The 13,358-nt window shown below is 47.3% G+C and overlaps 1 protein-coding gene across 7 annotated transcripts in view; it reads right to left on the bottom strand.

The window, feature by feature from the left end:
• Nucleotides 1–13,358, bottom strand: part of LOC144671598 (sialic acid-binding Ig-like lectin 12) — a 63,211-nt gene that overhangs the window by 22,437 nt on the left and 27,416 nt on the right. For 2 of the 7 annotated variants that reach the window (XM_078533608.1, XM_078533613.1), the window contains exons 1-3: nt 11,872–12,010; nt 11,067–11,151; nt 10,568–10,649 (exon numbers count right to left, since the gene is read on the bottom strand). The exons of 1 other annotated variant lie outside the window; for it this stretch is intronic. In XM_078533608.1, coding sequence (XP_078389734.1) covers nt 10,568–10,607 — 40 coding nt within the window. In that variant the 5' untranslated portion in view covers nt 10,608–10,649; nt 11,067–11,151; nt 11,872–12,010. Of the gene's footprint in view, nt 1–5,601; nt 5,682–6,073; nt 6,159–7,849; nt 7,966–10,567; nt 10,650–11,066; nt 11,152–11,871; nt 12,011–13,358 lie in introns of those variants that run through there. 4 more of the 7 variants (XM_078533609.1, XM_078533614.1, XM_078533612.1 and 1 more) reach the window with 3 other exon arrangements.

Raw genomic sequence — 13,358 nt, 5'->3', positions numbered from 1 at the left:
CAGGGCATTGTGTTAACTTGCTGAATTTGTTTTAAATCTAACATCTATTTTTGGTCTGTTGCCTTAAAGGGAGTGTAACTGGAAGTCAGGTTAATTAGGAATTTTAGGAGTTATTATAGCAATAATTGTACTCTTATGTACGTGCTTGAAACCTTTTATTTTGATGACAAATATTTTAATTTATTTTTTTAAATCTCTGAATGTCTTGGTGGACTTATTGCTTCTGAATTCAGTGCACACAGCTCATAACAAATACAAATTCTAAAATCATTATAACCGCGTGACCAAGTTTCTCTCGTGGGCTTGGTCCACCTGGCACACATCGTCTGCCAAGTGATAACACTGTTTTAATATGCCTTTCAGGTATAGCAGCATGACATCACTGGAGGGGAAGTGTGTCAAGTGATTTTATGAACTGTGGATGGCTTAAGTAAGTCATATGTGTATTGGTGCGTGTTAGACATAAGGTATATCTTTAAGTTAAAGTTTGGTTTGTATTTCTGTATTTGTGTGTTAAGAAAGGGGGAAAATTGAGTTTTGGTTTCATTTTTATAGAAGCTAGGAATCTAATAAGGTTCGATGGCTCTTGAAGGAAAGTGAAAACAATCACAAGGTGGAAGAAACTGTGTTGTTTCCCAGCAACAGAGGGCCAGAGGGAGGGACACACAGAGACAGAGAAAAACAGAAAAGTACTTTCAGTTCTGTTGAAAGGCGTTGCCAGGAGAAGCAGCATAGGAGGGGGACAGATAGTCAGTCCCAAAGTAAAGAAGAAGCCAAAACCATTGAGTTGAACAGGAGAAAGGGCCCAAGAAGACCTTCTAGTCCATGGAAGATCAGGAATCTGGCAAAGGTCCTGGCAAGTCAAGTTAAGATTGAGGAGCAGAGGAGGGATCCAAGCTAAAAGAGAGAAAACAGTAGGACACAGACCGAAAGCAAAATAGGCTTATGAGAAGCCAGAAGATCCTAGGAGACAGCCAAATGTTGATGAATCCTTACTATAACCATGTGAAGCCATGGTGTTCCATTGGCCTCGCTGAGCATTGGAGAGACAGTGCATAGAAGGAAACTTGGATGCACTTGGTGATCGAGGGGGCAGGAACATCGGAAGCAGAGTTTGAAATCCTGGAAGTGGACCCTTATGGAAGGTGTCCAAATGAAAGTGTCATGTTGGAGAAGATTCCAAAGTGAGCTCTTGGCGAGTAGAGATTGGAAACCGTCATGTGAAAGACGCAGTTTAGTTAGACCAGTTGCCTCACAGTGTAACAAGTGTCTGGAGTCAGTTGAGGTGGGACACGTAGCATTTGTTTCAAGTGGGCTCTGTCACTTGGTTTCAGAATGTGGTGTCCCTGACCACAGGTCGTCTATTGGTTTACATGGACTGTGTACTTAGTGTGAACATGAGAGTATAAGATAGCTATTGTAACTGGTGTTATCCTTACGAATCTGTATATATCTGTAAAGTTATAGGTGTGGATGAAGGAGTATTGTCATATAGTTCATCCTTTCTTGTTTAATAAATGTTTTATTCTTTTGTTAAAAGTTCATCATTAGCCGAACTCCACGTTTCTAAGTTAAAAATAAAAGTTAGGACCTTTCAAGCTGAGTTCCACCCTGGGATATGACTTGACCAGTGGTAACAGCAGCTGGGATGATAACACGATCCAGTCGAAGTTTCACTTTGGCCTGTGAGCAGAACACAGCTCACACAATTTGGCTGCAGGTGTCTCCCAGCTTTGTATCCTTGTATACCTGTTCTCATGTCCCTATTCTAAATAAATGAACACACAATGTGTTTACTGAATTCCATATCAGTGGCTGGTGCCTTTATATCATTATAAAATCACAACATGGTGATCAGCGGTGGACAAATATTCTGGCAGCAAGATTCAGTACAGGTATGACGTGGTGAACAGCCTTAGATCGAGCTACATGGCATGAGACGACCCTCGAGGCATTGGTCAGACCACCAATCCTGCAAGGCTTGTGGCAGAAAGGGCCATTGGCAGAGGCAGGGCACGAGAGCAAAGGCTGATGCAGCTACAAAGAGCCGTGCGCTGATCCAAACAGACCGTACACAACGGGCAACCTTCAAGCAATAAGTCTGACCATCCGCTATCCCATCGGGAACATATACATGTGGTGACTGACAAACCAGGAAATGGCGATGATGTGCACGACGAGACGAGGAGCGGTGATCAATATTCCACGTCTCACACATATCCTGACATGGCTTGCCAATAAGTTGTGGATTGTTGTCTTTAATGATCCCTCTGGGCACATCAAATAAACTGAAAATGTCCCATAGGGGTGGGATTTTCTGGCCCCACCCACTGCCAGGATTGTCCGGTCCGTCCGAAAGCCAATGGATTTATGTCTGTCCCAATCTCCCATGGCAGGTCCCACCATGACTGGGCCGGAAAACCCCGGCCTAGAGTTTGTGCAACAGTTGTGCTCAACGTATTGTGCAATTGTTGAACAATTTCACACCTTTCACACCATCAATCTCATGGAGAACAGATGCCGTCACATCACACTCATTATTGGCCAAGATTCTAATTATTTGCCCTGAGAAAGTTGGCAACTTCCCCTTTATTGGCCAAGATTTACAGGGGGGAAAGTGGCAACATTCCCCTTCCCCACCACCCCTCACCCCACCCCAGAAAATTTTAAAAGACACGTATCCAAGGACATGGAAGGCCATGGTGAAACCTACCGCTGTGTACAACACTTCACTAACTCCATGTGCAGAATCCATAGTCCTGGAGTGCAAGTACAATCAATCCTCCTGGGTGTCACAGATGTTCTAGATCATGGAGACTAAAGGCTGAGCAATTGCAGGTCTACCGGCATGCCATGACCTCACACTAGTGACAATCCATGGAATCTGTCAGACCTAACATGGGTCAACCTCAGAAACTACCCCATCACCTCAGTTCATGACATAATATTGAAATATGCATAATGTTTCAACAATATTGGCAGTTTCAAGGAAGCTGGAACATTGCACCTGCAGGAGAATGCAAGTACATCAATTGATCCAGTACCTTTAGCACAACACAAGTGCCAGGAGCTACAAGAGGGAACGGCGAAAGGTTCTACATGACAGGAACTGTGGAAACACCATTGAAGGATGGCCTGATTTAACTTGACCTTATCGGGATAAGCGAGGCATCTCCGAGGGAGTCATTTTGAAAGGCAGGCAGGGCATCATACCGGAACCTTTGTGATCCTATATTCTTCAACAACTTCACCCCTCACACATGGGTACAGATCAGACAAGGAGACTCACAAGAGATACAGTCCCAGGCCGGGTATGAACAATGACCTTGAAGTCGTTGTGGGGAAGTACGAGGCTTGTCAAGAGGATGAGCCAAGTCAACACAAAGAACCACTGATTCCACATGAAGATCCTGCCCATCCTTAGTCCAAAATCATATCCGAACCCTTTCATGTCCATGTCACTGACATCATCGTCATCATCGACTGCTTTACCAGGTATCCCGTTATTCAAAAACAGCACAATACATCAAGCACAACTGTTGCGCACACTCTAAGCACAATTTTCAGTTTATTTGGTGAGCCTGGAGACATGATTACAGATAATCTGGAATATCAATCACACTACTTCTTCTCCTCATTACCCCAGATCTAATAGCCGAGCTGAATGAATGATTCACACAGTGAAGTCCCTAATTCTCAAATGTAGACAGGCCAAGCAAGATCCACACATTGCAAAGTTACATCTGAGATCGACACCTACCACTGCAACTTTGTTAAATTCATTCCTGGGTTGTGGGAGTCACTGGCCAGGCCAGGATTTATTACCCATCCCTAATATAAGAGTCAACCACATTGAAGTGGGATCTGGGGTCATATGTGGGCCTGACAATTTCCTTCCCTAAAGGGCATGAGAGAAACTGGTGGGATTTACAACAATCAACAATGGTTTCATGGTCATCATTAGACGTCTAATTTCATATTTTATCCATTATGGCAGGATTTGAACCCATATTCTCAGAACATTACCCTGGGCCTCTGAATTACTCATCCAGCAACAATACCACTACACCATCACCTCACTTTATTCCATCACTGACAGAGATCATGTTTGGTGGGCCAGTGTGGACCAATTTCGCTAGTCTTACCCATTCTACTCCCTCAGAAACCAGAGGGCAACTTTTAAAACTACAAGAGAAGATAAGGAGTGTTCATGATAAAAATGGAGGTACAGAGTTGCCAAGTTTACAGTTGGGACAAGTTCACATCCAGGATCCCACAGAAGGTTCCTGACCACCAGCCGGGGTGACAAGGATTTGTTCAGAACCAAGGTCCTATGGAGACATTACACACAAGGGAACAGCGGTGAGGCGGAACTGAGGATAAATCAGATCCATTCCCACTCCTATTACATCGAGGAGAAGATCCCACATGAAATCAGGAACAACCTCCAAGGGTGACAATCCCACAGATCACTGTGAGCAATTAAAGACACCTCCAGACAAGGTTACCATCACAAGGTCTGGGTGCACCAGCAGGTTAAATCCACACTTTAGAGACTCAAATATTCAACAGTTCCATAAACTTATGTAATTGTCAATAAATATAAACATGATATTAGGAACCTCTTGTTCTCTGTACTCCTCAAAGATCCATCCCTGCAGAAGGAATCTGAAGAGCTATTGAAAAATTTATCGGATTGTAGAATGAAACGGAACAGAAGGAAGCCATTTGGCCCATCGTGCCTGTGCTGGGCCTTTGAAAGATCTGTCCAATTATTCCCACTCTCACCTCTGCTCTCTTCTCCACAGCCCTGCAAAATGCCCCCTTCAAGTATTTATCCAGTTCCCCTTCTGAAAGTTCCTGTTGAATCGGCATCCACCGCCCTTTCAGGCAGTGAGTCAATGGTCTCTCTCTGAGCTGCAAAGTGCTAAGATTCTGTGAAATTTAAACTCTGCAGCAGATCAAAGACAATCATGAGAACTCAGAATATTTGACAGTTTTACACACAGACTGCTTTGCCTTCCTTCTCTCTTTCAGTTATGTTGCTCCCTTATTGAAGTTTCTAGCAAGGTGAGAATGGACAGGAAGTGTGACGCTGAACAGCCTGTCTCTTCTAGGAGCTGCTGTGTTGTCTTCATGGGCAATTCTGACTAAAATCAACAAAGGACACAAATTTCAGTGCGTTGTTATCCGAGTCCTAGCATCGGGATAGACTTCATCCCCCAGTTTTTATCCCTGCTTCTCTATTCAGCCGATGTCTCCCCTGTCACTCGCTGACCTACACTGGCTCCCAGTCCAGCAATGACTCAAATTTCAAATTCTCATCATCGATTCCTTATCCCTTCATCCTCCCTCTCCACTCTCTATCCCTGTAACCTCCTACAGCCCTGAAACCCTTCGAGACCTCTGCCCTCCTCCAATTCTACTGTCAGACAGGGTGTCAGTGTATATCGGTGAGCACAGGGGTGCTGGGTGAATGGGACTTGGTGTGAGTTTGGACACTGGCTCACTGCTGAATTGGTTCCCAATCACAGCTCAATAAGAATGATCTTTTACAAAGACTATTAACCATAAATCTGTCCGAGCTGATGATTATATTACCTTGGAGAAGTGACAGGAGGAAGTAAGATTTCCCGATCATTGTCCACTCCCGGTTATTCCATCAGCTTCTCACTCTAAAGCTGTGAAAGAGACAGGAGTTAATGAGACGTCACCTCTTGTCCGACAGCTCTCGAGAGATCAGAACTGCTTTTAGACAATGTCTTCACAGACTAATTTGATTCTCTGTGGGATGATAGGTGCTCTGCAGAGAGTTACAAGGCTTTAAAAAGAAAAAGAATGAAGGACTTGCATTTCCATAGCGCCTTTCACCACCTCAGGATGTCCGAAAGCTCATATCCCTTGAGCTAAAAAGATGTTCTGTATGACAGACTTGAGCCTCACACCCAGATCTCAATAATCAGTAGAAATCTTTCAAAGGCATCAATCATTGGAATCTGTCTTTATAAAGTCACAACATCAACAAAGGACGGTTTTGGTCGTGGAAGTGAATTCCAATCGTTCTGTTACTTACCCAGGACCTGTCCGACTGCTTGCCTGGGGAGGAACTGCCCACACGCTCTGCTTGGGCTGAATGACCTCTTCCTGTGCTGCTCCCTCTGTATATTTAATTAGAAAGGGTTGATGTGTGACTGTGAGTCAAAATGTGAAGTGTTTGCTGTCAAGGTGTGAAAGCAGCTCTTTGCCTGCCACTTAGAAAACTGTTAACCCATTGCATGCCAACAATGTGGCTGAATGACCTTCAAATTTTCACATAAAACAGACTCGAGGGTGCTGAATGTCTTCCTCCTGTTCCTGAGTAAAAGGCTCGAGGGGCCGAATGGGCCTTCTCCTGTTCCTGAGTAAAAAGCTCGAGGAGCTGAATGGGCCTCCTCCTGATCCTGTGTAACAGGCTCGAGGGGCTGAATGGACCTCCTCCTGTTCTTGTGTAACAGGCTCGAGAGGCTGAATGGGCCTCCTCCTGTTCCTGTGTAACAGGCTGAAGGAGCTAAATGGGCCTCCTCCCGTTCCTGTGTTACAGGCTCAAGGAGCTAAATGGGCCTCCTTCTCTTCCTGTGTAACAGGCTCATGGGGCTGAATAGACCTTCCCCAGTTCCCCATTAGCAGGCTCGAATAGCTGAATGTACCTTCTCCTGTTCCTGTGTAAGTGGTTCGAGGGGTTGAATGTGCCTCCTCCTGTTCTTTTGTCACAGGCTTGAGAGGCTGAATGGGCCTCCTCCTGTTATTGTGTAGCACGCTCAAGGGGACTAACTGGGCCTCTTCCTGTTTCTTTGTAACAGGCTCGAGGGGGCTGAATGGCCTCCTCCTATTCCTGATTAAATAGTTCATGGGGCTGAAAGGGTCTCCTCCTGTTCCTGTGTAACAGGCTCATGGGGCTGTAAGGGTCTCCTGTTCCTGTGTAACAGGCTCATGAGGCTGAATGGCCTCCTCCTCTTCCTGAATAAAAGGCTTGAGTGGTGATGATAGGAGCTCTGCAGAGAGTTACATGCATTTAGGAAAGAAAAACAATGAAGAACTTGCATTTCTATAGCGCCTTTCACCACTTCAGGATGTCTGAAAGCTCATATCCCTGCATTTCCCTCATCCCTTGAGCTAGAAAGATGTTCTGTACAACAGACTTGAGCCTCACACCCAGATCTCAATAATCAGCAGAAATCTTCTCCTGTTCCTGTGCCACAGGCTTGAGGGACTGAATGGGTCTCCTGTTCCTGTATAACATGATTGAGGGACCGAATGTCCCCTTCCAGTTGGTGTGCAACAGGCTCGAGGGGGCTGAATGGGCCTCCTCCTGATCCTATGTATCATTCTCATGGGGCTGAAAGGGTCTCCTCCTGTTCCTATGTAACATTCTCATGGGGCTGAAAGGGTCTCCTCCTGTTCCTGTGTAACCGGCACATGGCGCTGTAAGGGCCTCCTCCTGTTCCTGTGTAACAGGCTCATGGGGCTGAATGGACCTCCTCCTGTTCTTGTGTAAAAGGCTTGAGTGGTGATGATAGGTGCTCTGCAGAGAGTTACAAGGGTTTAAGAAAGAAAAGCAATGAAGGACTTGCATTTCTATAGCGCCTTTCACCGCTTCAGGACGTCCGAAAGCTCATGCCTCTGCACTTCCCTCATCCCTTGAGCTAGAAAGATGTTCTGTATGACAGACTTGAGCCTCACACCCAGATCTCAATAATCAGTAGAAATCTTTCAAAGGCATCAATCATTGGAATCTGTCTTTATAAAGTCACAACATCAACAATGGACGGTGTTGGTCGTGGAAGTGAATTCCAATCGTTCCGTTACTTACCCAGGACCTGTCCGACTGCTCGCCTGGGGAGGAACTGCCCACACGCTCTGCTTGGGTTGAATGACCTCTTCCTGTGCTGCTCTGTCTGTGTATTTAATTAGAAAGGGCTGATGTGTCAATGTGTGTCAAAATGTGAGGTGTTTGCTGTCAAGGTGTGAAAGCAGCTCTTTGCCTGACACTGTTGGAAAACTGTTAACCCTTTGCATGCCAAGAATGTGGCTGAATGACCTTCGAATGTTCACATAAAACAGACTCGAGGGGGCTGAATGACCTCGTCCTGTTCCTGTGTAACAGGCTTGAGGGAGGCTGAATGGGCCTCCTCCTGTTCCTGTGTAACAGGCCCAAGGGGTCAGAATGGGCCTCCTGCTTTTCCTGTGTAACAGGCTCGAGGGGCTGATTAGGCTTCATCCTGTTCTTGTTTAACATGCTTGAGGGGCTAAGTGGACCTCCTCCTGTCCCTGTGTAACAGGCTTATGGGGTTGCATGTGCCTCCTCCTGTTGCTGTGTAAAAGGCTCGAGAGGCTGAATGGGCCTCCTCCTGTTCCTGTGTTAAAAGGCTCATGGGCCCAAATGGGCCTCCTCCTGTCCCCGTGTAACAGGCTTATGGGGTTGCATGTGCCTTCTCCTGTTCCTGTGTAACAGGCTTTAGGAGCTAAATGGGCTTTCCCCTGTTCCTGTGATACAAGTTCGAGGGGCTGAATGGCCTCCTCCTGGTCCCGCATAACAGGCTCATGGGGCTGAATAGGCCTTCCCCTGCTCCTCAGTAACAGGCTTGTACAGCTCAATGTGCCTCCTCATATTCCTTTGTAAGTGGTTCGAGGGGCTGAATTTGCCTCCTTCTGTTCCTGTGTCACAGGCTTGAGTGGCTGAAAGGGCCTCCTCTTGTTATTGTGTAACAGGCTCAATGGGACTAACTGGGCCTCTTCCTGTTCCTTTGTAACATCTCGAGGGGGCTGAATGGGCCTCCTCCTGTTCATGTGGAACAGACGCAATGGGACTGAATGGGCCTCTTCCTGTTCTTGTCCAAGTGTCTTCAGTGGCTGAATGGTCCTCCTGCTGTTCTTGTGTAACAGGCTCGAGGTTGCTGAATGTGCCTCCTCCTGTTCCTGTATAACAGGATTGAGTGGCTGAAAGGGCCACCTCATATTCCTGTGTAATAAGCTTAAGTGGCTGAATGGGCCTCATCCTTTTCCTGTGTCACAGGCTTGAGGGACTGAATGGGTCTCCTGTTCCTGTATAACAGGATTGAGGGACCGAATGTCCCCTTCCAGTTGGTGTGCAACAGGCTCGAGGGGACTGAATGGGCCACCTCCTGCTCCTGCGTAACAGGCTCGAGGGGGCTGAACGGGTCTCCTCCTGTTCCTGTGTAAAAGGCTAGAGGGGCTGAATGTGCCTCCTCCTGTTCCTCTGTTACAGGCTTGAGTGACTGAATGGGTCTCCTCTTCCTGTATAACAGGGTCGAGGGACCGAATTAACCCTTCCAGTTCATGTGTAACAGGCTCGAGGGGGCAGAATGGATCTCCTGTTCCTGTATAAAAGGCTTGAGTGGCTGATTGGGCCTCCTCCTATTTCTGTGTAACAAGCTTGAGGGGTCTCACTGGGTCTCCTCTTCCTCTCAGGCTCAAGGGGACAGAATGTGACTCCTCCAGTCCCTGTATAACTGGCTCGAGGGGGCTGAATGAGCCTCCTTCTGATCTTGTGTAACAGGCTTGAGGGGCTGAATGGGCCTCTTCCTGTTCCTGTGTAACAGGCTCGAGGGACTGAATGGGCCTCCTCTTCCTGTGTAACAGGCTCGAGGGACTGAATGGGCCTCCTCCTGTTCCTGTGTAACAGGCTCAAGGGGCAGAATGGCCCCCTCCTCTCACTGTGTAACAGGCTCAAGGGGCTGAATGGCCCCCTCCCCTCACAGGCTAATGGGGCTGAATAGGCCTCCCCAGTTCTTTTGTAACAGACTCGAGCGCATTGGGAGCATCATTGGGAGCAGCATTTCACTTGCACTTCCCTCAATTTAGTCTACTGAATTCACTGCCCCCAACGTGGTCTCCTCTACTTTGGAGAGACCAAACGCAGACTGGGTGACTGCTCTGCTGAATACCTTCGGTCTGTCCGCAAGCATGACCCAGACCTCCCTGTCGCTTGCCATTTCAACACTCCACCCTGCTCTCTTCATTGGAAATTCTGACTAAAATCATCAAAAGTCACAATTTTCAGGATATTGTGATCGGAATCCTAACATCAGGAGAGACTTCATCCCCAGTTTTTATTCCTGAAGTTCCTTCTCAACCTTTCACCGCCTCCTCCACATTCACATCACTCGCTGACCTACGTAGGCTCCCAATCAAGCAACACCTCGATTTTAAGATCCTCATCCTCAATTCCCAATCCCTAAACGCACTCTCCCCTCCCTAACTCTATAAACTCCTCCAGCCCCAACAACCCTTCCTATCTCTGTAACCTCCTCCAGCCACTCCAACCCTCCTGATCTCAGTAACATCCTCCAGCTCCTACTACCCTCTGAGATCTCTGCTCTCCTCCAATTCTGCTGTCAGACAAGGAGTCATTGTATATCAGTGAGCACAGGGGTGATGGGTGAATGGGACTTGGTGTGAGTTTGTACACTGGCTCACTGCTGAATCGGTTCCCAATCACAGCTCAATAAGAGTGATCTTTTACAAAGATTATTAACCATAAATCTGTCCCAGCTGACGATGATATTACCTTGGAGGAGTGACAGGAGGAAGTAAGATTTCCCGATCATTGTGCACTCCCAGATATTCCATCCACTTCTCACTCTCAAGTTCTGAAAGAGACAGGAGTTAATGAGACCTCACCTCTTGTCCGAAAGCACTGGAGAGATCAGAACAGCTTTTAGACAATGTCTTGACTGACTAATTTGATTCTCAGTGGGATGATAGGTGCTCTGCAGAGAGTTACAAGTCTTTAAGAAAGAAAAACAATGAAAGACTTGCATTTCAATAGCGCCTTTCACCACCTCAGTACATCAGAACGCTCCCAAAGTTCATGTCTCTGCACTTCCCTCATCCCTTGAGCTGGAAAGATGTTCTGTACAACAGAATTGAGCCTCACACCCAGATCTCAATAATCAATAGAAATCTTCCAAAAGCATCAATCATTGGAATCAGTCTTTATAAAGTCACAACATCAACAAAGGACGGTGTTGGTCGTGGAAGTGAATTCCAATTGTTCCGTTACTTACCCAGGACCTGTCCGACTGCTCGCCTGGGGAGGAACTGCCCACACGCTCTGCTTGGGCTGAATGACCTCTTCCTGTGCTGCTCCCTCTGTGTCTTTAATTAGAAAGGGTGGATGTGTCAATGTGAGTGAAAATGGGAGGAGTTTGGTGTGAACGTGAGAAACCAACAGTTTTCCTCGCACTGTAAGCAAACTATTCACCCTTTTGAGGGAAGACTGTGGTTGAATGGCCTTCTGCTGTTCCTCAGTAACAGGCTCGAGGCACTGAATGGGCCTCCTCCTGATCCTGTTTAACAGGCTCATGGAGCTGAATGGGCCTCCTCCTGTTCCTGTTTAACATGCTCGAGGCGCTGAATGGGCCTCCTCCTGTTCCTGTTTAACAGGCTCGAGGGGCTGAATGGGCCTCCTCCTGTTCCTGTGTAACAGGCTCGAGGGGGTGAATGGGCCTCTTCCTGTTCCTGTGTAACAGGCTCATGATGCTGAATGGGCCTCCTCCTGTTCCTGTGTAACAGGCTCATGGTGCTGAATGGGCCTCCTCCTGTTCCTGTGTAACAGGCTCGAGGGGCTGAATGGGCCTCCTGCTGATCCGCTGAAACAGAAGCCAACTGAGGTGAAGTTGAGGCTATTTGATGATGATCACATTGCTGTTTGTGGGAGTTGCTGTGCGATAATTGGCTGCTGTGTTTCCTACATTACAACATTAACTACACTTCGAAAAAAGGGTGAACTCAATTGTAAAGTGCTCTGGGACATCCAGAAATCATGTTATACAGAAGAGATTTGACTGGAGCAGCAAGTGTTTTACTTACAGGAGAATGAGTCCCCAGGGTTGTAGAGTCAATCCTGTCAGATGAATGACTAACTGGAGACACTTCAGGGAGCTGATCTAATTCTGGAAATGTTCAGTTTACCAGGGTCGGAGGCGAGATGATCTTCCTCTCCTGACTGCTTCGGACAAGAGATGAACTGGCTCTGGGAGGAGGGTCAGTGTTAACACAGTTTTTCTGTGTTTGAGGGAGATGTGAAACTGGGGAAGTCACGTGGTTTTTTTGGTGTGGTCACTCCATGTCTTTATTTGGTGCAGCACTCATATAGTTTATGTCATTTTTTCAATGCTACAAAACCACAGGGCATTCTGGACTATTTCTGCCTGACCTGCTGTCAGAAACACACAATCTCACAGAGAGGCTGAAAAGTGGTCCCTAGCAACCTGTGAAACTGTGAACTCTGCTCATTCAGAATGCACACACACGCAGACAGGCACACATACGCGCACACACACACTCACGCACACTCCCACACACACGCACACACTCACGCACACTCTCACACACACACACAAACACCCACGCAAACACTCACAGACATGCACACACTCACGCACACATGCAGGCACACATACACACACATAATCACACAGACACGCATACACATAAAACCATGCATGCACACACACACACATAAACACACACACATGCATGCATGCACACATACACTCAAATGTGCACACACACAGTCACACGCACAAGTTCCTATGTAACAGGCTCGAGGGGCTGAATGGGTCTCCTCCTGTTCTTGTGAAACATGCTTGAGTGTCTGAATGGGCCTCTTCCTGTGCATGTGTAACAGGCTCATGAAGCTGGATGGGTCTCCTCCTGTTCCTGTACAACAGGCTCAAGGGACTAAATGGACCACCTCCTCTTCTTGTGTAAAAGCCTTGAGGGGCTGAGTGGGCCTCCTCCTCTTCTTGTGAAACAGGCTCAAGGGGCTGAGTGGGCCTCCCCCTGTTCCTGTGTAAAAGGCTCATGGGGCTGAATGGGCCTCCTCCTGATCTTGTGTAAGAGGCTTAAGAGGCTGAATGGGTCTCCTGTTCCTGTCTAACAGGCTCGGGAGCCTGAAAGTGCCTCGTCCTGTTCCTGTGTAACAGTCTCAAGGTGCTAAATGGGTCTCCTCCTGTTTTTGTGAAACGTACTCGAAGGTCTGACTGGGCCTCCCCCTGTTCTTGTGTAACAGGTTTCAGTGTCTGAATGGGCCTCCTCCTGTTCTTGTGTAACAGGTTTCAGTGTCTGAATGGGCCTCCTCCTGTTCTTGTGTAACAGGTTTCAGTGTCTGAATGGGCCTCCCCCTGTTCTTGTGTAACAGGCTCGAGGGGGCTGAATAGGCCTCTTCTTGTTCATGTGTAAAAGGCTCATAGGGCTGAATGGGCCTCCTCTTGTTCCTGTGTAACAGGCTCGAGTGGCTGAATGGGCCTCCTCATGTTCTCATGTAACAGGCTTGAGGGGGCTGAATGGGCCTC

This window comes from Cetorhinus maximus, chromosome 33 (genome assembly GCF_964194155.1).
Source record: "Cetorhinus maximus chromosome 33, sCetMax3.hap1.1, whole genome shotgun sequence".
NCBI lineage: Eukaryota > Metazoa > Chordata > Chondrichthyes > Lamniformes > Cetorhinidae > Cetorhinus > Cetorhinus maximus.
Note: the sequence above shows the minus strand (reverse complement) of the source record. Positions and strands in the feature narration are given on the sequence as shown.